At 36.1% G+C, this 23,964-nt stretch overlaps 1 protein-coding gene across 1 annotated transcript in view; it reads left to right on the plus strand.

Moving 5' to 3' along the window:
* The first annotated feature begins 2,921 nt into the window (after positions 1-2,921).
* The window catches only part of LOC138308420 (DNA mismatch repair protein Msh6-like), a 38,010-nt gene continuing 16,967 nt past the window's right edge, over positions 2,922-23,964 (plus strand). The window contains exons 1-19 of the mRNA XM_069249398.1: positions 2,922-3,054; positions 4,025-4,224; positions 4,636-4,715; positions 6,653-6,773; positions 9,544-9,680; positions 10,550-10,705; positions 11,720-11,808; positions 11,946-12,033; positions 13,040-13,174; positions 14,837-14,972; positions 15,304-15,446; positions 15,922-15,990; positions 17,540-17,611; positions 19,068-19,272; positions 21,470-21,539; positions 22,441-22,567; positions 23,039-23,147; positions 23,361-23,523; positions 23,687-23,767. Coding sequence (XP_069105499.1) covers positions 4,134-4,224; positions 4,636-4,715; positions 6,653-6,773; positions 9,544-9,680; positions 10,550-10,705; positions 11,720-11,808; positions 11,946-12,033; positions 13,040-13,174; positions 14,837-14,972; positions 15,304-15,446; positions 15,922-15,990; positions 17,540-17,611; positions 19,068-19,272; positions 21,470-21,539; positions 22,441-22,567; positions 23,039-23,147; positions 23,361-23,523; positions 23,687-23,767 — 2,072 coding nt within the window. The 5' untranslated portion in view covers positions 2,922-3,054; positions 4,025-4,133. The remainder of the gene's footprint in view (positions 3,055-4,024; positions 4,225-4,635; positions 4,716-6,652; positions 6,774-9,543; positions 9,681-10,549; positions 10,706-11,719; positions 11,809-11,945; positions 12,034-13,039; positions 13,175-14,836; positions 14,973-15,303; positions 15,447-15,921; positions 15,991-17,539; positions 17,612-19,067; positions 19,273-21,469; positions 21,540-22,440; positions 22,568-23,038; positions 23,148-23,360; positions 23,524-23,686; positions 23,768-23,964) is intronic.

A 23,964-nucleotide genomic window follows, 5' to 3' on the forward strand; every position in this document is an offset into this window, starting at 1 on the left:
GTAACTATAATAACGTTATTAAGGCTTTCACCATTTGTGAAAAGACCTATTGTTTTCGTTATGTTTCTTATTCTTATTATTATTCTTCTTCCTCTTTTTGTGAATGCTCTATCGGACAAACGGTAAGACATCAGATAAAATGTATTTCAGTATGCTTAAGCCATTTAACTGAAAGTGTTCCACCAATGAAATTAAGAAGGTCAAAAAATCCAATATGGACGCCATGACGGAAAACCTAAAAACAAAAAACTACTATAACTCAAAAAGTATGAAAGTTATTTCAACTCCGAAGATAATTTATGGTAGGGAATGAACATATCTAACTTTTTTCAGTTACATGTTAATACAAAATATGTCTCGTTAAAAAGCTCGCTCGAGGTTAATGTTTACCTAATGTTACTATTTTAAGATATTTTTTTCATTATTCAATTTTCTTCAAAACCTAAAATTGGTCCACTAATCAATTTTTTATGACGTAATGAATAACACAAGATCTTCCACTTATCACCGTGACCAATTCTTGGTAATATGGTGTTGATTCAAATTCAAATATGGCCGCAATGACGACACTTCCGGTTTAACCTAGACATCCATAATTCGTTAACCACTGAGCCAATTGCTTTCAGTTTTAAGTCATCTGACCCGAAGGGTCAGGATGAACTATAGTCATCATGCAGCGTCTGTAGTCGTCCACCGTGCATAAACATTTCATTCAAACAACTTCTTCTCATTACCATAAGAAATAATGAACTCATATTTGGCCTGTAGCATGCTCGAATGAAGGGCTACCAAAGTTGTGAAAATTAATGACCTTGACCTACGTTCAAGGTCACAAGGGTCAAATAGGCTAAAATCTTTGAGCGACTTCTTCTAACAAACCGAAAGGTCCAGGGTACTCATATTTGGCTTGTGGTATGCTACAATAAACGGCGACCAAAGTTGTGAACATTAATGACCTTGGCCTACTTTCAAGGTCACAGGGGTCAATTAGGCTAAAATCTTTGAACAACTTCTAACTAACCGAAAAGTCCAAAGTATCATGCAGAGATAAAGGGCTACCAAAATTATGAAAAGGAATGACCTTGACTTACTATCAGGGTCATGGTGGTCAAATATTCTAAAATCTTGAATTTTAAACTTCTTCTTAAGTTCTACCAGTGTAATTTAGCTGACACTTGCATGAAATGATCCTGACATGGTCCCGACCAAGTGTTGTTATATTTTATGTCCATCCGAAATCCAAGATGGTGGCCACACCCGCCCTCTTGAAAATATATTTTGAACTCATTCTCAAGTTATACCAGTACGATTTGGCTGAAACTTACCTGAAAATGGTAAAGCGCCGAGCTACCCGTTTTGTCTCCAACCGCTTCCAAAAACATATCTAGTGTCGGAAGTATGTTGGAAGCACTAAACCGCCGCAGTCCCGAAGATCGCCGTAAAGACGCGAGAATGACATGATGTTTAAGATCATCCACCAGAAGGTTGCTATTACAACAAAGCACCTCATTCCAATAAAAAGATCCACAAGACACAACCACCACTTATCATTCCAATTAACATCATGCAGAACAACTTCAAGAAAAGAAAATGGAACCACCTCCCTACACAAATTATATCTTCTGAAACTGTACCATCATTCAAATCCGCAATCTCAAAACACAAATATTAATTTCCAATTTCCAGTTCCCACATTTCATGCTCCACAACAACTCGACATAATCTTCACCATGTTGAAGTAGGTCGATAGCCGGTAGAAAAATAGAAGTAGAAGAATAGTTTTAATATCTAATAGTATTTTGTTATATGCATCCTCGATACTCCAGGACTACCTCATAGTAAAAAGGAGGCAACAGAACAGAACAGTATTTTTAGTCCTTTGATGTGCATCAAAGAACCGTATAACGGACACTGTGGTTGACTGTGTGTGGCTTTTAAGTTGGGCGATGCTCTCTCTGTAATCTTCAAAGAAAATTCTTGAAGGCCTGTGATTGGTTCAGATTTATTCCTTTGAGCTGCCTCCAATTTTTACTATGAAATAGCCCAGGGGTGTAGAGATCGTAAGTAATCGGAACCCCTGGAGTATCGAGGATGACTTGAATTATGTAAAGCTGTTGCATATTGCAATGCAATGTCAAATTCCAAAAACATAATGAGAGCTGTATAATTGTCCACAAGAACAAATAGTTGGCATGTTTTAAGTAAAAATTCAATACATTTTGTTTGTTGTTATTTGAGTTGTTTTGGTGAGGAGGTGTATTTTGTTCTTTTTTGGGAGGGGGAGTTACCGAATGAAAGTTCATATCAAATCATTAACTTAGTCTTTACATCCCATCAGTATTAACAAATACTATGTAACAATACATCTTAGACACATGTAAATGTATGTGTGTGAATTAGATTTTAGGAAATAGCTATTGTACCTTTCTTATATATTAAAACTGTCATGATATGTAATTTTCCACCTGTGTACAATAATCATTACATATGCCGCCATTTTGTTTCAAATGTGCCCTAAATTAAGTCATGTGGTAATAAAAGTCACATGACTAAACTTACTGAATGTTGTATTCCGGAAACGACGTATTGGGAAATTACACAATGTATTAAAATTGGAAATGTATTGCTATATGTATTACCGGTTGCATATGTGTAACAGTCTGTCACTGCATTTGAATAACAGGTACCTTTAATTTTGAATAACCATTTTGTTACCCAAATGCAGGATATTGTGAAATGAAAACAGGATGTTGTTTTAAAAAAGTTGTCATATAGTATTTTGATTGCCTTGATACAACTGATTTAAGATTCTATGTTTTACCCATATGTATGCTTGTGCCCAATCTGGCTCAGGCAGAGATATAACCAATCTTATTCCTTTGCAGACTTTGCTCTCGGCGATCTACTATGGGTCAAGTTAGAAGGTTATCCATGGTGGCCATCTTTAGTTTGTACCCACCCAACAGACAACACTCACTTAAAAGGCGGAAAGAACCCCCAGGTTCACGTTCAGTTCTTCGATGACCCGGTCTCCCGTGCATGGATTAAGACCAAGTAAGCTAAAGTAAAGTCATTCACCCGTGAAGATATATTTCGACTCTAATTGTATAATTCATAGGATGAAAAAGTTTATCATGATTTTTGAGGGGTCAATGTGTTAATGATTTCTAAATTTCATGATGAAAGTAAATTCTTGAAAGGTTTTTTCCTCGAATATGTAGGATTAGCCAGGTGCCATTTGGTTTTGATGGTAGTGGTTTCAACAGTCAAAATTATTTCAACTTTTTGTTAGTCATATGTCGGTTTATTTAACCTATATCACATGTATACTGTACATGCTTTGCATTTGGTAATGATCAAGCTGAAAATATTATTTGTATGGTTGCTAAATATAGTATAACTGGTTTATTTATGCAGGTTCAAATTATATGACGTTATTAGAGCTCAGGGCGCTTAAATAATTGTTTCAAAGATGGACACAAAATTATTTAAAATGTAACCAAAACATAAGTTGTGGGTGAAAAAGTCAGCCATACTTTTAAATCTGGACACTCTGTACTTGTGGTCACATAAATTACCCTGGTAATCTGTTACGTTAAACATGCATTATGTATGCCTTTTATTGTTTTAAGACACATTTTTATTTCGTGATTCACATGTAAAAGATTCACAAGTTCATGTAATATGGGATACAATTCTGATGTTAGAAGCATCACCTGTTGTAAAACAGTGTTAAATCCATGGAATTTGGGCGTTTATTCAACTTAAACTCTTCTCCAGAAAAGGGGAGGGGCACTTACAGGGGGAGGGGCGCTAATTATGGCGTATACAGTATAGCAGTAATGAAATTTCAGCAGGTTAAACATTTTGACATCTGGCTATTTGTGTTTATATGATAAAAACATTTCACAATATTTTGTGGATCAAATTTTTACGATCATAGCAATGTCTTTAAAAAAAAAACGAAAATGTCATCCGCGCGAAAACAACTGACTACTCTACTTTTCCCACCCATTTTCTTTAGATATGCTCAGCCTTTCAAGGGATCTGAAGACAAAGAGTACCAGAGAGGAGGTCAGTTCTTCTCTCACAATCCAAAGGTAAAATCCGGAGCTTGTGAAGCGGACAAGGCGATGAAACTGACGACAGATGAACGTCTAAAATTAGTTGTTGAGCTTCAACCATCAGACAATGAGGATGAAGAAGAGAGCATGGATTTTGATCGTAATTAACCTGCCTTCAATTTCTGATTTGGTTCATATATGCTTCCTTTAATTTGCTATTGACTTTGCTATCTTATGAAAATAACATCATGAAAAAATTTGATATGATTACAATTGAAAGGACTATGTATGGTTTGAACATAAAAAAAGGCTTACAAAGGTGGCTTCAGGATGGCATAGTACTTTCGCCTCCGGCCCGGGTACTAAGCCATCCCTCGTCAACACTGTAAGACCACAGTGTCCTCAAAAGAAGGCAATAATATATATATAGTTAGTATACATTTAATCCAATAGTACAATACATACATAGTCCTTTGTTTATGGGTCATTAGAAATGTTATCCATAAAAACATGAATAATCTTTGTTTCAATTGTAAAATATTTGATTTTTTTTTTTTTTTTTTTTCTACAGCTGAAATTTTTGATGATGAAATTGACGAAGAAACCGACAACAGTAAGGAAAATGTCAAAGTAGATGATGGAGAGAAAAAGGTAAATCTGTTGTATAGGATTTTAAATAAACATAATCTCCTGTTATTTAAGGATTAATTTGAATAGATTAAAAATCTATTCAAATTAATTCTTATAATTCAATTTACTAAAAGATAATCTCTTCAATACTCAAAATTCATTTTGGGACTCTTTTGTCTATGATATCATTACGTCGTCATTTCAGCCAATCAGAAGCAATGTCACAAACGGCGACGCCATTTTTTCCTTTATGGGCTGATAAAGTAAATTTTTAAGCCAATGAAAATGTTCGTAAGAAGCAAAATTGAATTATAAAGCTTCATATTGGCGAAGTTTTGCAAACATTCCTTAACTTTTTAGGAATTACTTAACTTAAGATTCTCTCCTAAGATGGAGAATTTTAAGTTATTAGGAATTTCATAAAGTTAAGATACATTCGTGGTTCTTAAAATTATACAACTTCATGAGTATTAATTAACTCTGTTGTTAAATTCATCTGTGGAATAGAACTTTGATTTTGTTTTCGCTTTACAAATCCAGGGCATATTCTCATGGTTGAAAATACGACTGGGGTTTAAGTCGTAATTAGAGACGACTGGGGTCTAAGTCGTAATTAGTGACGACTGGGGTCTAAGTCGTAATTAGTGACGACTGGGGTCTAAGTCGTAATTAGTGACGACTGGGGTCTAAGTCGTAATTAGTGACGACTGGGGTCTAAGTCGTAATTAGTGACGACTGGGGTCTAAGTCGTAATTAGTGACGACTGGGGTCTAAGTCGTAATTAGTGACGACTGGGGTCTAAGTCGTAATTAGTGACGACTGGGGTCTAAGTCGTAATTAGTGACGACTGGGGTCTAAGTCGTAATTAGTGACGACTGGGGTCTAAGTCGTAATTAGTGACGACTGGGGTCTAAGTCGTAATTAGTGACGACTGGGGTCTAAGTCGTAATTAGTGACGACTGGGGTCTAAGTCGTAATTAGTGAAGACTGGGGTCTAAGTTGTAATTAGTGACGACTGGGATTTAAGTCGTAATTAGTGATGACTGGGATTTAAGTCGTAATTAGTGATGACTGGGATTTAAGTCGTAATTAGTGACGACTGGGATTTAAGTCGTAATTAGTGACGACTGGGATTTAAGTCATAATTAGTGACGACTGGGGTCTAAGTCGTAATTAGTGACGACTGGGGTCTAAGTCGTAATTAGTGACGACTGGGGTCTAAGTCGTAATTAGTGACGACTGGGGTCTAAGTCGTAATTAGTGACGACTGGGGTCTAAGTCGTAATTAGTGACGACTGGGGTCTAAGTCGTAATTAGTGACGACTGGGGTCTAAGTCGTAATTAGTGACGACTGGGGTCTAAGTCGTAATTAGTGACGACTGGGGTCTAAGTCGTAATTAGTGACGACTGGGGTCTAAGTCGTAATTAGTGACGACTGGGGTCTAAGTCGTAATTAGTGACGACTGGGGTCTAAGTCGTAATTAGTGACGACTGGGGTCTAAGTCGTAATTAGTGACGACTGGGGTCTAAGTCGTAATTAGTGACGACTGGGGTCTAAGTCGTAATTAGTGACGACTGGGGTCTAAGTCGTAATTAGTGACGACTGGGGTCTAAGTCGTAATTAGTGACGACTGGGGTCTAAGTCGTAATTAGTGACGACTGGGGTCTAAGTCGTAATTAGTGACGACTGGGGTCTAAGTCTTAATTAGTGGCATTAGGAGCTATATTAGCACACTGTATTTTCATTTTTTTCTCCAAGAAAATAATGTTATGTATGTAATTCCTCTGTCATGTTTATTTATAATGTATTTGAATTCATAGAGGACACTTAGCTACCAGTTTAGGAAAAAATGTAGGAGCTTTTTATTTGGAATCCTATTTCGGCCCCAAAATACGTGAAAATAAAAAAAAAGATTATATATGTGCTGATAAGTTCTTTTAAAAATATGTTTAATTAGGAGAAGCCATCAAAATCTCCAAGAAAGACCCCAAAGAAGGATTCCCACCGACGTTCCACTCGAACTCCAAAACCGAAACGTCGACGGATTATCGAAAGTCACGATAGTGACGAAGAGTCAGGTACAGACTATTGTAAATTTGGATATTTTGGCATCGGGAAATTTTGGTGTTTTGTATCAAATAAGGTTGGTAATATTTTGATGTAGTGAAATTTGGCATTTTCCTGTGTTCTGTGATTGGCTCAAAGTGCTTATCTAAACGAAAGATAAAAAAAATCTGAAGATTTACTTGTTGCATCCTTTTTGTGCATAGAGATCTTAACAACAAAATGCTGATGTGATATGATTTGAAGCCATATCAACAAATAAACAAGCCTGTAAAACATTAGTCTTAAATAATTAATGATCATATACCTTTCTAAGTGCTTTCACAAAGAAAGAAACATTTGCACAGGTATTGTCTTTCCGGGTGACAGATTATGTTTTCATTATGTGATGAGTAACTTACTCGAGAGTGCACAGTGATTTTTCTCCTTATATAACTGGGTTCGCTAAACAACCCCATTCCCAATGCCAAACCCCTATATTTTTCCCAATTACCATGAAAAATTCCCAAATCGAACTGCTGAGAAAAAAAGCGCTGTCTTGATAAAAGATTGTTTTTTGTTGCAATACAGGTCCTTGTAAAAACAGCATGTAACATAAAATAAAACTGTTATGCAATATTTAATTACCTATAACAGCCATGTTAAGTAATGGGAAACTTTTCCCTTAAACCGCTCTTTTCGCAATTGAAAATTCCCAATTCGTGTCAAAAGCTTTTTTCCCAAAATACCCTGAAAAATCACTTCTACATGTCCACATAAGTGATTTAATAGCTTAAGTGTGTTTACAGAGGTGAATGAGAAACAATTTACCCCTGAAATTTCATATTGGACTGGTCCAGTCTTTTATTTAGAAGAGTCTAAATATGTGTTCAGGGGTGGATAAGTTATTAATTCACCCCTGAATTTTTTTTAGGGCGAACATACTCTCGCCGTATTGTTTTGCTTGTTGGGTGTGGAGTCTGTGTACACTGTCACTGTCTTATACCGTTTAATACATTTCGCTGTGATTTGGTGACACCAACCTTTCAAAAATAAGAGATATCTCTCAGGGATGTTCTTCTGTAAATTAACAACAGTGACAATAAACAGTGCTAAACACCGTCATTTTGTGTAAACTTCAAGCAGCATATCATACAAACTCTTGCATCTATCATGATGTTCTAAGCATCTAATCGACTTTAGAAAACCTCCGGAACAATATAATGCGAATCAGATTTATGTAGTCAATAAAAGAAAGTGACGAAATGGAGAACTTTTAGTATCGGCCAAAGACGTTTACAGTGTTACTCAGCAGATTATATTTAATTTATTTCACATCATCCTAGGTCCTAGGTATACATATACATTGTACTATCGCTTACTAACCCCAGTGACCATAGACCGTATTTGCTACGGTTCTAATAAATATTTATAAAATCACCCAGCCTTGCGTAAGAGAAACAGAATAAAAAAACGTTATACAATATCTCTCCGTGTGCCTGAGCTCTAGATCTAATGTACCCAGAAAGACATTAAAGCATGACACAGGTAAGTCACCACGTGCACAGAGACTGGACAGTGCTGTAGCGGACGACTATTTTGAACAGCGAAACAAGTCTATCGTATCAATATCAATAAGATAACAAATAAACTTCTATGTAACAAAGAACACAATTAACAAAGTTCAAAGTAATTTCACATTTATAGTTCTGATGACGTAATTTAAAGGAAATTATTTATTACAATACATCAAGGACATAAACCATCTCCCAAGGATAATGAGCGATAGTGCTACGTACGTACACCTGTTGCCGAACAAGATTTCATTTAAGCATTGATGTCACTATTTTTTAATTTTATCGGGGTATGAAAAAAAAATTTGTTTGCAAACTGTGTGAATCCGCGTAGCGGATTCTCACAAAAGTTTGCAAACAATTTTTTTTTCATACCCCGATAAAATTAAAAAATAGTGACATCAATACTTATAATTAATTTTATACTCTATTTGATAAAATGATGTATTTTTAAATGTAACATTATAGTGGTTTTTCAAGGGATTCTTTTTTCCGAATCAATACGCAACGTCAATGTCTCTATTGTGACGTCACGAAAACGTCGGGGTTTCGCGCCATTCTCGGATTTTTTTTTCATAGTGGTATGCAAAAAAAATATTGACCAATCAGAAAGCCAGATTTGGTATGAAAACAAAGAAAAACGTATCATATAGGCTTGTGAGTATACATGTTTATCTGCGGGTTATTCATAAATTAGGTCTTACAGTTTTGTACGTGCAAACTATCTCACCGCAGAAGCCTTATACATGTAGATGCATTTCGTTTTTGGATATTAAAGTTTTAGGAAGTAGTATAGCGAGCACTTAATGTCTAACAGACATATTTCTAGTTTCTTTATATTTTCCTTAGTGCCCTAATCATTTTTGTGGTAGTTTGCTAAAAATTGACATATATGCTAAAATTTGATTGTGATGTAGTAAAAACAGTGTCAGTACATTTTGTCTATAATTTGACTTACATAGCTGATATACAGAACCACCGACAACCACCACCAATCTTCAAATCTTGAGAAGGACGTTTCAATAGTGTCTAAGATTGGTTTTTCTGATGAAGGCGGAATGAACAATGCGAAATCATATGTGTCTGTTTCAGAGTGAAACCGATGACATTAAAAACTGATTCCTGGTTTTGTCATGGTTATTATAGTAAATATCAAATCATAACTGATAATACCTGGTCTTGATGGAATTCCTTTCGAAACATACCAAGTGACATGGCTTTCTTTGTTAAGGTGATGAATTCAAACTAAAAGAGGATTCTGAGGGCGAGGCTAGCTGTAGCAGCACGGACGACGAGAGCAGTGGAGTAGATGAAGACGATGTCTCGGATATAGAAACGGGGTCAGAACCAGAATCTCCAATCAAAGCGGTAAATTTGCTAAAAGGTTGCATGTTTGACCAGAAATGTCAGGGTGACTTATATTTTATGTAGGTATTTTCCTGATCATTGAATACCAGAAGTGTACAGTATTATTGGTATTCCGTCTTTGTATATCGCAGAGTTAACTCCCTTGCAGTTAGGTAGCCAATGTGGCATCATTATTTTGTGGGGACAATTTATGTTGTTTTCTTGGAAAAGTATTACATCACGCTCGCCAATGCATAATGTCAAAATAAGTACTTACCCACAAGGGCAGATAACTCTGTCATATGCAAACACTTCTTTGTAGCCTTTAAAAGCGTCATATATGGAATAGAATTTGACATATAAAACAATTGGGGTCATGTGGTGTAGTGGTTAAGCCGCTCGCCTTTCACCTAGCCATAGGGGTTTGATCCCCGGCACAGACATGAAAAGGTTAGGGGTCACCTGCCCGATCACATGGGTTTCTCCGGGCACTCTGGTTTCCTCCCACACAAGACCTCTCGTGCGGTTACATCCGGGTCATCGAGAGTGATTTACATAAGTTGCATAACTTATTTCTCTATCTATATAAAATAAATAAAGTTTAGTTATTTATATAAAACAACACTTTTTGAATAAATCTGTGAGGTACATGTATTGAATTTTGCGAATTTGGGTGAATCTAAGAATCTACCGAAATAAAATCCCTTTGCTAGATATTAGCAGTATACAGTATCGCGATATATCGCAAAATTTTACAAAAATGTTCATAATACTTTTTCCTAGTTATTCCAAAGCTAGTGTTTGCAAATAAATCTATTTGAGATGTGAACTTCTATGTATCGTGAGAATTTAGTTTGTGTGTATAATTGATCTGATATTGATGTTAATAGCCTCAGAAGAGAAAGCGCCCTCCACCAAAATCCAAACCAAAGCCGACTAGTCCAGATACAACCACCCCATCTGTCCTCTCCAGCCCTAAGTCATCGTTCACTTCAACTGTCGGGGACAAGACGAAATCAAGACTGGCTGCCTTCACAGCAGCTGATGTAAGTTAATCTCTGTATAACAGAGACAAAGGGCTAGTGTTAGAACCATGTGAATGTGATTAGAGTCTTATGAAAGATGATGGGTCCTGCAATATTAAAGTTGCTCCACCGCCGACAGAGCATAAATAATATTCATTATTTGAACAATAATTGGTGTTTTATCGTGTATATATATGTCTAATTAACACAAAAAATAATATAAAAATAATTTATTTTGATTTTGGTACATTTACACTCAGGTGACCGTCGAGGCCTCTTGGACCTCTTGTTTTTGGTTGTAAAATCTGGAATTTTCATACCTATATCCGGTTCTGTCTATTACTATAATCCATCCAAGATGGCAGCCTAAACAAACGCTGCATGTGTTTTCTGTTCAACTGCTTTTGTATTTCATTTTCATGTAAGTAAAGTATTGTCAGTCACTACTAGTGTTTGTTTTAAATAATGTACATCATGTTGTATCGAATACTTTATTATTTTACCATAATATCCTTTCAAATTGATGGAGACGGCCATTGAGCTTGACCCATTCCGTCTATGGGCCCCGGGTCTGACGGTAACAAAGGTGTGAAAAAACCAATCAGATACAATTTCTCCAATGTGGCATTACTTATACAGGGCTTCAGTAACAGTCTAATTATTTCACACCTCTTTTGTTTACATTAATAATCTATAGGCTTAAATGCTCTGCCCAAGCCGTGTCAAAACCGGCGACCGGATGATGGGCCTTTTGGAAAGATCGAAATGACATTCATTTTTCTGGTCACTGAAAAGAGAATTTTTGCGGCCACCGGAAGGAAATTTTGTGGTCGCTGGTCGCGTTAGAGAGATGGTCGTTTAATAGAGTTAAAATATATATTGAAAACGCTTGGGAGGAATTGAAGTGGTCGTTTAGAGCAGAGGGTCGCTTAATACAGATGGTCGTTAATACAGATTGGGCTGTATTAAATATGGATAGCAGGAAAGGCGAGGCAAATAATTACACATTATTCTTGTTTTATTGTTACTTTTTAGAGTCCAAGTTCATCAAAACCTGCCATGACAGAACAGGAGGCAAATTTCCCTCATCTTAAACTTGATTTTCTACAGCCTCACAAGATCAAGTAAGTCATTTTTCCAATTAACATTTTCACACCTCTCCCCAAAGTTAGCTACTTTGCTAATTTACATTTACACATGTATACCACGTTCAAATCTAATATCATCAAGTTATTGAAGTTTGATTCTTTTCTTTTTCCAGAGATGCTAAGATGCGTGATAGGACTGACCCAGATTATGACCCCAAAACACTTTACATTCCGGAGAGCTTCAAAAAAACTACAACACCTGTAAGAAATAAACTTTCCAATGGGACTCATAACGTAACACATTATACCCGATAACGATAGTGCGGGAGTGTTGTTTCTATTGGTGATAGAATGACGTCAAAAGATGGTATCCCACGCTAACATCATTTCAGCGGGAAGAACAAAGAACAACGTTCCATTACCACTGGAGATACTAGTCCCGCACAAACGTTACTGGGTGTCACGTGATTTCTCTTGATTTGATTCTTTTTCTGAAACCAATTAGTGCTGAAAAAGTCTGGATTTTATTGCTTTTGGGGGAAAAAATCATCACTTGTGATATCTTTACTGTAAACCAAAAAATTTCTGTGTGCGTTTAAATTTGCGTATATAAAGGACATACAAGCACGTAAAATCTCGAAAATGATACACAGCCAAAAAGTGCTAGGCTGGAGTAGAGTACAACTTTATGAATCTAAATTGTGAAAATTCAATTGGCATGAAAAATGAGTTATGATAAAGTCTCCACAAAATTTTAAAGATGCTCCACCACTGACAGAGCATAAATGATATTCATCATTTGAACAATATTTGGTGTTAAATCGTGTATATATATGTCTAATTAACACAAAAAATAATATAAAATAATTTGTTTAGCCTTTGGTTCATGTGCAATCGTACTTTATTCCATATAGGATATAGTGCCACGGATTTTTTTCGGGATGCAATTAATCATTTTTAATACTTTTAATTTGAATTGAAATTAGAAGCTCAAACTTTTCACTGGTGGTAATGGTATAAAGTAAGTAACTTTTGTAACTGAAGAAAAATACTAAATCCTCTGCTCCTGTTTTAGATAGTGGAAAAATACCATTTGTCAGCGGTGGAGCATCTTTAAATTAGTTGGTTTACATATTTCTTTCAAAAGTGAACTCATTCACCCCTTAAGACACATGTAGGCTCTTCTTAAAAAAGGACAAGACAAGTCCATTATAAAATTTTAGGGGCGAATGAGTTCACATGTTGAATGTTTTTTCTACATTTGTAGGCAATGAGACAGTGGTGGGAACTCAAGTCAAAGTATTACGACTCAATACTTTTCTTCAAGATGGGCAAATTTTACGAGCTTTTCCACATGGATGCGGTGATTGGTGTTAATGAACTAGGCATCATTTTCATGAAAGTGAGTTTTCTGTTAGCAGTAGGAAAGAAATAGAGGAAGTAGAAATGTCCGCATCTTTCACTCTTAAAATTTGATTATATCTATATGCAAAAATTTTAGCAAGTGCATGTTTTGCATGTGAGTAAATTCACTATAGACAAAGAATATGGAAATTATCATATTGCTACTTTTTTTGGGTGATTAACCAAAATATTGCACACACAGAAACATCATTGTCTACAGTAATCTGTCTTTGCATATGGCAGAGTTACCTCCCTTGCATGTAGGTATCTATTGCATACATGCCATACCTCCCGGCGTGAGACAAAACCTCCCGTATTTTAAAGCCTTTTATTGTCTCCCGGCAGAAGAGTCTAAATTCCCGATTTCTATAAACCCCTCCGTTTTATTTTCGTTGCCACATTTGTGTACATGTTAATTTTAGCACGAGAGTAACCACTCCCTGACCCCCTGACCAACACCCAAGTGACCCTAATTAGCAGCCTTGAGCTATTTCCACCTTGGCTTGTTGTGTCACTTTCACTCACGTCTGTGTATTACGTAAACTGAAGTCAATCAGCTGGCCTTTCAATAAATTTGATGACTACAGCTAGTGAACATTACAACAAAACAAATACTGCTTACAACTGTGAATGATTTACTCACGTTTTTAATGTTAAATAGGCCTATCTGTATTTGATGGATGTCACAAACTTTGCAATCGTAAAGGCTGCCATTTTGGGTAATTGTAATAGATGATCAGGATTTTATAGAATTTCCGGATTTCCTAATAACCATGTTTTTAAAAATGGAAAAAGTATTATTTTTTTAGAATTTCTGTGTGAATTTATTATTAGAAAAAAATATATTAATAATAAAAATTTATCAGTAGTAACTGAATTTAAATAAATAAAATTAAAAAGAAATTTACTTTTTTTTCTCTCTCAGATTAAATTACATTTTGAATACTACTGTAACGATTCTGTTGTTTTTTTTTCAATTTAATGCTTGTAAATTTAAGAACTTTATCTATAAAGTTAATTATCCGTTATTGTTAGAGATTATTAAAAAGCCCAGTCTAATATTTCGAACAATAAAACTGCTCCAGAACTGCGTGTATATAGGGATGTGACTACTTTTGCAAAACCACACATTCCTTTATTTCAGTAAAATTCAATATGAATGCAGAATTTCATCATAAAAAAGCAGATATTTAATTTATTCATATATGTCGCGCGTATACCTCCCTCTTTTGAGACCAAAATCCCTCAAAATGGTTATCAATCTCCCTTTCCACCCCTAGAAAAATATGGCATGTATGCTATTGTGTTGTCATTATTTTGTGAGAGATATTCTGATCATTATCTCTAAAAAGCATGATTTTAATTTATACATGTACATAAAAACACACATAATCTGAATTAGGCTGTATTGAATCAGTGCTTGAAGTGAAATACTTAAAATACCTACCGTATTCGACCCAATAAGCGCCCAGGGCACTTAAAAAATTGATAAAAATAAAAAGGTGCTAATAAGTCAAAATTATTACGTTTTATGTAGTTTTGGTCCTTATTTATGCCTGGGCACTTGAAATTGAGGCCTCAAAAAGGGGGAGGGGCGCTTATTGGGTCGAATATGGTATGCATGATCTTGCCTCCATTGTATCTCATTATTTGTTGATAGGGAGAACAAGCCCACTCCGGATTCCCAGAAATTGCCTATAACAGATACGCTGAGACCTTGATACAGAGAGGATACAAAGTAGTCCGCATAGAACAAACGGAGACACCCGACATGATGAGTGAACGCCTCAAGGCTTGTAAGTCATGAGACGTCATACGCAGGAAAAGCTTCGAAGATTAATATAGGTTTCATCCCACTAATATTTTAAAGGATGCTTCAATACATCCATATTTATCCTCGATACCCCAGGGGTTACTATCACTGTCGTAATATAGACCCCTGGACTATGTCATAGCAAAACTTGCACCAGTTCAGTGGGAAAAAACTGACCAATCACAGGCCTACAGAGAAGATTAAAGATTTATAAAGCGATGCTTAAATTCAAACAAAAAATGCTTGCGTTGTGATAATGGATTATGTACTTGAATATGATAGAAAACAATAACAGAATCTGCTTGTTATTTCAGCTTCCAAACAACCTACCAAGTTTGACAAGGTGGTGAAGCGAGAGGTTTGTCGCGTAACCACCAAAGGGACACAGACTTTTAGTTTTATGGATGGTGACTGTAGCGAGGCACAGAACAGCTTTCTCTTGGCTATCGCAGAAAAGGTCTGTTATCATCAAACATTACAGAAGAGCCCTGATATACAGTCACAGTCAATATTCCTGATAGATTCCAGTAAAAATACATCACTGATAGGCTGTAAATCAACTTTCTTTCGCTTCTGATTTACTTTCGCGAATATTACAATCAAAGTAAATAGCGAAAGTTGATCTCTTCCAATTTAATACCATCTTTTATTATTGAAAGGAAATTGCATTTGATATTTTAATTTGTGATTTTTTATATTTGCGAACTTTTTCTGGGAAAAAACAACATACAAAATTTAATAGCTACAATCGAAAATTGGTTTACCCTACATAACAGATCGATATTTCTCATAGTCAAAGGCTAAGTCGAAATAGAAATCAAGAAGTCCAAAACTGTTCAAATATGTTTCGTAGCTAATAAAAGAAAAGAATTCAGTGTTGACCAGTTTATTACTACAGGGTTAACGAGTGATAATGATTGTATTTTTGACAGGAGGGGAATACTGAAGGGTCCAGTAACTATGGAGTGTGTTTTGTGGATACTTCCATAGGAAAATTTCATGTGAGTATAAAATGAAACTCTAAAAATAAATTTAACTTCAATGAAAAGGAGATAACTTGACTTAGTTTTTGTCAAGATTGAGAATTTGAAACTTAAATTTTTGTCAAGATCGAGAATTTGAAACTTAAATTATCGGTTTTTTTAGTAATTCTTCATTGACTGAACATAATGCTGTAAGCATTTGATTAATTATGGTAATCATATATTACATTTGTCATGGGAGTACAAATTTTAAAGAAAATTCAAATCTAACCCCCCAATCAACAACACATACTGTATATGCATTTTATTTTTGTAATAAGATAATAATTCAGAAACAGTGACAATGTTGACTTGTGCTCTATATGTGCCTCAAACCTAAGATCAACTGCATCCTATCGTCAACCATACCTGCAGTTTACACCGTTATGCCGCATCCACATTAAATTACTTTATTTTCATTCTTTAACATCAATTAAAGCAATTCACGAAATATTTAAAAAAAAAAAACGCTTTAATTTTAGATACACTACAACTTGTCTGATCTGGTCTGATGGCACAGGGACCACCATATTTGAGAACTATAGCTAGGTTTCTGGATTATACAGGTTTTAATAATTATTAATTAAGCCAGGAAATTGTCGACACAGCTTTTGTAATTAGTAAAACAGGGAATGTCCGATTAGATCAATAAGGCCGGTTTTGACAAGTTATACAGTATTGTCATTTAACTATATCCGTTTTACATTACCATCTATCTTAAAATGAAGTGGGCTTACCAGGTATGCCTGTCTTATGAACTGTTTAGATGTTTCAACATACGCCAAACCCTTCAAATGTTAATTTTCATAATTTGCGGGTCTCTTTAGGATGTATCCCGCCGTCGTCCTTAGAATAATCCATTTATGCACCAACAGGTTGTTGAATATCACTGATGACCAGTACGACAGGCTACGGACAGCGAAATGAATCTTCACTGGTATCGCTTACAGGGTTATATTCAGACAGATAAATCTTGTCAATCATATTCACAATGGTGTTGTAACCTCATCATCAACCTTAATGCAATCACGATATATATATTTCTTGACAATCACAGGTATGTTTTTAAGAAACCTTTACAAATTTGCTCCGGACAAGGTATCACAGGTAAGGAAAATGCCTTTAAGAAGGAACATTCACACAGTTATGACACATGGTAGGTACACAGGATCCCGATTAGTACATGACATTCACAGGTAGGTACATGACAATGACAAGTTATACTGTATTGTTAATCATCAGGTAGGTACATATATCACAGGTAGGTACATGACATTACATCTATCTAAATGACAAGGGCCTTACAAGGTCAATGGTGTCTTATATGAGTTGGTACATGTCATTCACAGGTCCTTACACATTACCAGGTAGGTACCCTTCACAGGTCTGTTCGAGTAGGTAGGTACATGTAATGTACAGGTTGGTTACATGTTTTCTCTTCAAAGAGAAATATGATAGTACAGCCCGTGCAAACACAGGTTCTTAGATTCACAACTTGATAATCATTGTCATTTATGTCCACCAACAGATTGGTCAATTTCCTGATGACCGGTATTGTTCCAGGCTACGGACACTGATCGCCCACTACACACCTTCACAGGTAGGTACATGGCATTCACAGGTAGGTATATGTCAATCACAGATAGGTAATGTCAATCACAGGTAGGTACATGACAATCACAGGTAGGTAATGTCAATCACAGGTAGGTACATGACAATCACAGGTAGGTACATGACAATCACAGGTAGGTACATGACAATCACAGGTAGGTACATGACAATCACAGGTAGGTACATGTCAATCACAGGTAGGTACATGACAATCACAGGTAGGTACATGACAATCACAGGTAGGTACATGACAATCACAGGTAGGTACATGACAATCACAGGTAGGTACATGTCAATCACAGGTAGGTACATGTCAATCACAGGTAGGTACATGACAATCACAGGTAGGTACATGACAATCACAGGTAGGTACATGACAATCACAGGTAGGTACATGACAATCACAGTATAGGTACATGACAATCACAGGTAGGTACATGACAATCACAGGTAGGTACATGACAATCACAGGTAGGTACATGACAATCACAGGTAGGTACATGTCAATCACAGGTAGGTACATGACAATCACAGGTAGGTACATGACAATCACAGGTAGGTACATGACAATCACAGGTAGGTACATGACAATCACAGGTAGGTACATGACAATCACAGGTAGGTACATGACAATCACAGGTAGGTACATGACAATCACAGGTAGGTACATGACAATCACAGGTAGGTACATGTCAATCACAGGTAGGTACATGACAATCACAGGTAGGTACATGACAATCACAGGTAGGTACATGACAATCACAGGTAGGTACATGACAATCACAGGTAGGTACATGACAATCACAGGTAGGTACATGACAATCACAGGTAGGTACATGACAATCACAGATAGGTACATGGTAATCACAGGTAGGTACATGACAATCACAGATAGGTACATGGTAATCACGACAACATTTGGTGATTAGTTAGTAGGACCCTACATTCCTGATATTTCAAGGGTTACTATCACTGTTGTAATATCCAACCCTGGACTATGTCATAACACATTACATCTGCACATACGATAACTTGATTAAATATTCACTGTCCTTATGAAATTCAGTATGCAATCTTTGCTTACATACTGAAAGAGTTTTAACATGGAATGTGTCCAACAGAGTTATTGCCCTTTGTAATAATAAAGTTTTGTTTGATATTGTGAAAACAACAACTTAAGTAGATGGTCAGTGTAAGTCTAATGAGAATCTTCATGCTGTCTATTTAACATCCATAAGATCTAAAACTAGAGAATGTACCTTGTTAACTTATGAAAAGTTTAATAAAACGTCATAACGACAGCATGATCAGGTCCATGGGCCTCTTGTGATGAGGTTTCTGTGAAATTGAAAGTGATGATACTGTATTTTCTTGAGGAAAAATAATCGCGTGGTGTCACTTTATTGCTATTGTCTGTATTCAATATTTTTATTTCCAATTAACAGGTTTTGTTTGAAAAGAACAAAATGACACCGAAGACACAACTTGTGCTTAAGAACAACTTGACATCTGTGTCAAAAGAAGGCTTGTCATATGGGTCCGAGTTCTGGGAGAGCTCCAAAACACTTAAACGTCTAGCTGAAGAAGATTATTTCAAAGTGAATGATGAGTTTGCATGGCCAGCCACTATCAAGAAAATGATTTCAGAGAGTACGTTATTTGTATATTTGGATTTATGTCAAGAATGTCTTCTCATATACCGTACAGCTGGTTATTTTCTCGTGTCAAAATTTTCCTGGTTTTAATTTTAAATGAGACAATTTCATTTTAGCGCTTTAAAAATTTGCATTCTAGCTACCAAGGTTTATATGATCATGACTCAAACAACATCCAAGATTTCACAAATCATATTTTCACGATCAAATCAATGCTTTATGGTGAAATCTTGAATATAACATCCTCACAAAAATTAACTGACTACACGGTATCCTAAAAAAAAAGCTTTCACATTGTCACCATGTGATTTGGTATGTCATTTGGTAGCTCATCTGGCCCAAAGGGCCTGTTAGCTTATGTCGTGGCGCAAGTCTAGTTGTCTGCCTTGTCATCCACTAATGTCTCTTTTGCTACGCTTTGAGTCATAAAGTTCTGAATTACATTGGCCAAAAACACCTTTGAAGGAAACTAGGTGAACCTAGTCAGAAATATGTTTTAAGGAGGGTTAGCAGCGTTTTGTTACCAGGGAGCTCAAACTTTAATACTATTAATTACAAAATATATATCATTTGTTTATGTGTATTCAACTCAAGAGACTATGTCCCAGTTTAGATTGATATTAAAGATCCAGTAATACCTAAGTATCTACTGACAGCGGATGCCCTAGGTCTGACTGCTGTAATACCTTGGTATCTACTTTTGTTACAGCGGATGCCCTAGGTCTGACTGCTGTAATACCTAAGTATCTACTGACAGTTAATGCCCTAGGTCTGACTGCTGTAATACCTTGGTATCTACTTTTGTTACAGCGGATACCCTAGGTCTGACTGCTGTAATACCTAAGTATCTAGATTACTGTAATACCTTGGTATCTACTTTTGTTACAGCGGATACCCTAGGTCTGACTGCTGTAATACCTAAGTATCTAGATTACTGTAATACCTGGTATCTACTTTTGTTACAGCGGATACCCTAGGTCTGACTGCTGTAATATACTGAATACCTTGGTATCTACTTTTGTTACAGCGGATACCCTAGGTCTGACTGCTGCAATACCTAAGTATCTAGATATTGTAATACCTTGGCATCTACTTTTGTTACAGCGGATACCCTAGGTCTGACTGCTGCAATACCTAAGTATCTAGATTATTGTAATACCTTGGCATCTACTTTTGTTACAGCGGATACCCTAGGTCTGACTGCTGTAATACCTAAGTATCTAGATTATTGTAATACCTTGGTATCTACTTTTGTTACAGCGGATACCCTAGGTCTGACTGCTGTAATACCTAAGTATCTAAGATTAGGAACCCTGACTGCTGTAATACCTTGGTATCTACTTTTGTTACAGCGGATACCCTAGGTCTGACTGCTGCAATACCTAAGTATCTAGATTACTGTAATACCTTGGTATCTACTTTTGTTACAGCGGATACCCTAGGTCTGACTGCTGTAATACCTAAGTATCTAGATTACTGTAATACCTTGGTATCTACTTTTGTTACAGCGGATACCCTAGGTCTGACTGCTGTAATACCTAAGTATCTAGATTACTGTAATATTACCTGGTATCTACTTATATGTTACAGCAGATACCCTAGGTCTGACTGCTGTAATACCTAAGTATCTAGATTACTGTAATACTCTGGTATCTACTTTTGTTACAGCGGATACCCTAGGTCTGACTGCTGTAATACCTAAGTATCTAGATTACTGTAATACCCTGGTATCTACTTTTGTTACAGCGGATACCCTAGGTCTGACTGCTGTAATACCTAAGTATCTAGATTACTGTAATACCTTGGTATCTACTTTTGTTACAGCGGATACCCTAGGTCTGACTGCTGTAATACCTAAGTATCTAGATTACTGTAATACCTTGGTATCTACTTTTGTTACAGCGGATACCCTAGGTATGACTGCTGTAATATTACCTAAGTATCTAGATTACTGTAATACCTTGGCATCTACTTTTGTTACAGCGGATACCCTAGGTCTGACTGCTGTAATACCTAAGTATCTAGATTACTGTAATACCTTGGTATCTACTTTTGTTACAGCGGATACCCTAGGTCTGACTGCTGTAATACCTTGGTATCTACTTTTGTTACAGCGGATACCCTAGGTCTGACTGCTGTAATACCTAAGTATCTAGATTATTGTAATACCTTGGTATCTACTTATGTTACAGCGGATACCCTAGGTCTGACTGCTGCAGATGACTACACACTGGCTGTGAGGGCACTGGGAGCTGTTACATGGTAGGTGTTGTTACATGGAGGTGTTGCAGGGTATTAACCGCAGGTTTTTCTCCGAGTACTCCTCCACCTAATTCTAGCACATCTATAACTGATCCTGAACATTAAATTAAACTAAACTACATAAGATATAGCAGTAGAGCATCACATACAGATAGATTATATGTATTGTTTAGTGCCTGCCAACTGCCCCACAAGGGATACAAATTCGTCAAACCAAGGTGGGGGGCTTTTGGTACTTTGGTAAGGTGTCTTAACTACACCACCACAGTTGCCCTTTTGGCCCTTTTGGGGCAACATTGTCTAGTTTATCTAATGAAAGGGGTTCAGACACAGTCTTGACGTTAACTTTTTTCACTTCTAGTCCTTTGGACTATAAAATCCCAAAGTCACTTCTAGTCCTTTGGACTATAAAATCCCAAAGTTATACTAGTACGGCTATTTAAACACTAGTCCAAAATAAACAGTCGTTTTGCTTCAGCACTTTTGTCATCATCACTGTACAATTTTTTACCCTATGTACAGTCTGGAATGCATTCGTGAATGCAAATTCTAACAAAATGAAGCATTCGGACTGAAAAAATTTGCATACAGAATGCACTCAAAATGTATTGAAAATGCAATTGACCATTGCAGATATAGTGTATTATGACGATTTAAATTGGGCGGGAAGCCACTAGTCCAATCGGACTAGTTCATTATAATTAGCACTTAAGTCCGGCCATGAAATTACTACTCGTGGATAAAGGACTAGTGCTTAAAGTCGCAGACTGCAGACATGAAAAAGTTAAGGCAACTTTTCTTATGTTTATATCCTGTTGTTAAATTACAAAAGGATGAAATGAGAAAATCTTAAACAATTTATTCCGCAATAGGTCCCATAATTTGTGCTTTATACTCGTAGGTATCTACAGTATAGCCTGTTGGACCAGGAACTTCTGTCCATGAACAATTTTGAAGAATACTGTCCGCTGGACGAAGCAGAAATCAAGGAGTGTAAGAAGGAAACATTTGGTGGTCGTCAGCATATGGTAAATTATTGTCACGCCTTCGACGAAAGTGATGTTTGACAAAAAACTAGTTAATCTTTCCATCAGCCAGAATACATGGACAAAGATTTAGGAAAATACTGAAACAGGTTCTGATATCTTGAGGCCAAAAACCTTGAATTTTCAGAATTTTGCGTTAAAATCAACTTGTAAAGTGAATCACATATGACCGAACTGAAACTTGGTCAAGTCAATTTTGCATCAGCCAGAACACATTGACTAAGATTAAGAAAACTATTTATTACATGTATATGGTTCTGGTATTTTTCGGGTTAAAACAAAATTTCAATGGATTTTGAGAGTTATCGTTAATCATCAGAGTCACAATCAATGCCTTTCCACAAGGGCAGATAACTCTTTAATATGTAAAGACCTAATATCTACACCCAAAACTCTTATTTACAGTAAATGGTGTAAGAAATCAGTAATTATATTATCTCCTTGTTTATTAAGGTGTTAGATGGAGTGAGCTTAGCAAACCTCGACATCACAGAGAACTCAGCTACAGGGACACTGGAGGGTACTTTACTGGAACAATTAGATCACTGCAATACCCCATTTGGTACGTAACCATGGTTTTATAATAAAGGTTCTAGTTTTCTTACCCCTGTTGCTTTTCCAACTTTGCAATCCGTCTGCAATGAAAATAAGTCAGACGGTTTACAGCAACATGGAATGTTATATGTTGCATTCAACCTAATAAACGTCTTCCATCTAATTAAAATGGATGAGAAGTTGTTGATTTGTAAACAGTGTTGTTTATTTTTCCCTTCAGGACGTCGTTTATTCAGACAGTGGCTGTGTGCTCCACTTTGTAATCCTGCCTCAATCAACGATCGTCTTGATGCTGTAGATGATTTGATTGGCTGTCCAGATCTTGTTGCCACGACAACAGAAATTATAAAAAAGTTGCCTGACCTTGAACGACTTTTAAATAGGTAAATTTCTACACCTATATTTATATTATCATTATTGTCTTATGGAACTTTATTAATATGTTTGTAATAGGTGTTTTACAAGCTACCCTTATAACAAATTGATTTTGTTGGTCTCAAGAGGTTTATTATAACCATGTTTTATTGTAAATTTTTCCTCTTTCAGAATCCACAGTTTAGGTTCAGCCTCAAGGAGTAAAAACCATCCCGATTCTCGTGCGATTATGTTTGATGAGGCCAAATACAGGTAAATACATTAAAGTACGAGACTAAATACAGGTAGATAGTCATGTGTGTTGTTTAATTAATATACTTTTACTCGAAAAATAGTTTTTAAAAATTGTAAATACTCAACGCATCTAATCAGAAAATTAGTTATCTTATATGAAGCTTTTACAATTACAAAAGTTTTTCATTAATTTTATAAAAGCTAATTTGTTTAAT

Source organism: Argopecten irradians, chromosome 15, assembly GCF_041381155.1.
Source record: "Argopecten irradians isolate NY chromosome 15, Ai_NY, whole genome shotgun sequence".
Classification (NCBI taxonomy): Eukaryota; Metazoa; Mollusca; class Bivalvia; order Pectinida; family Pectinidae; genus Argopecten; species Argopecten irradians.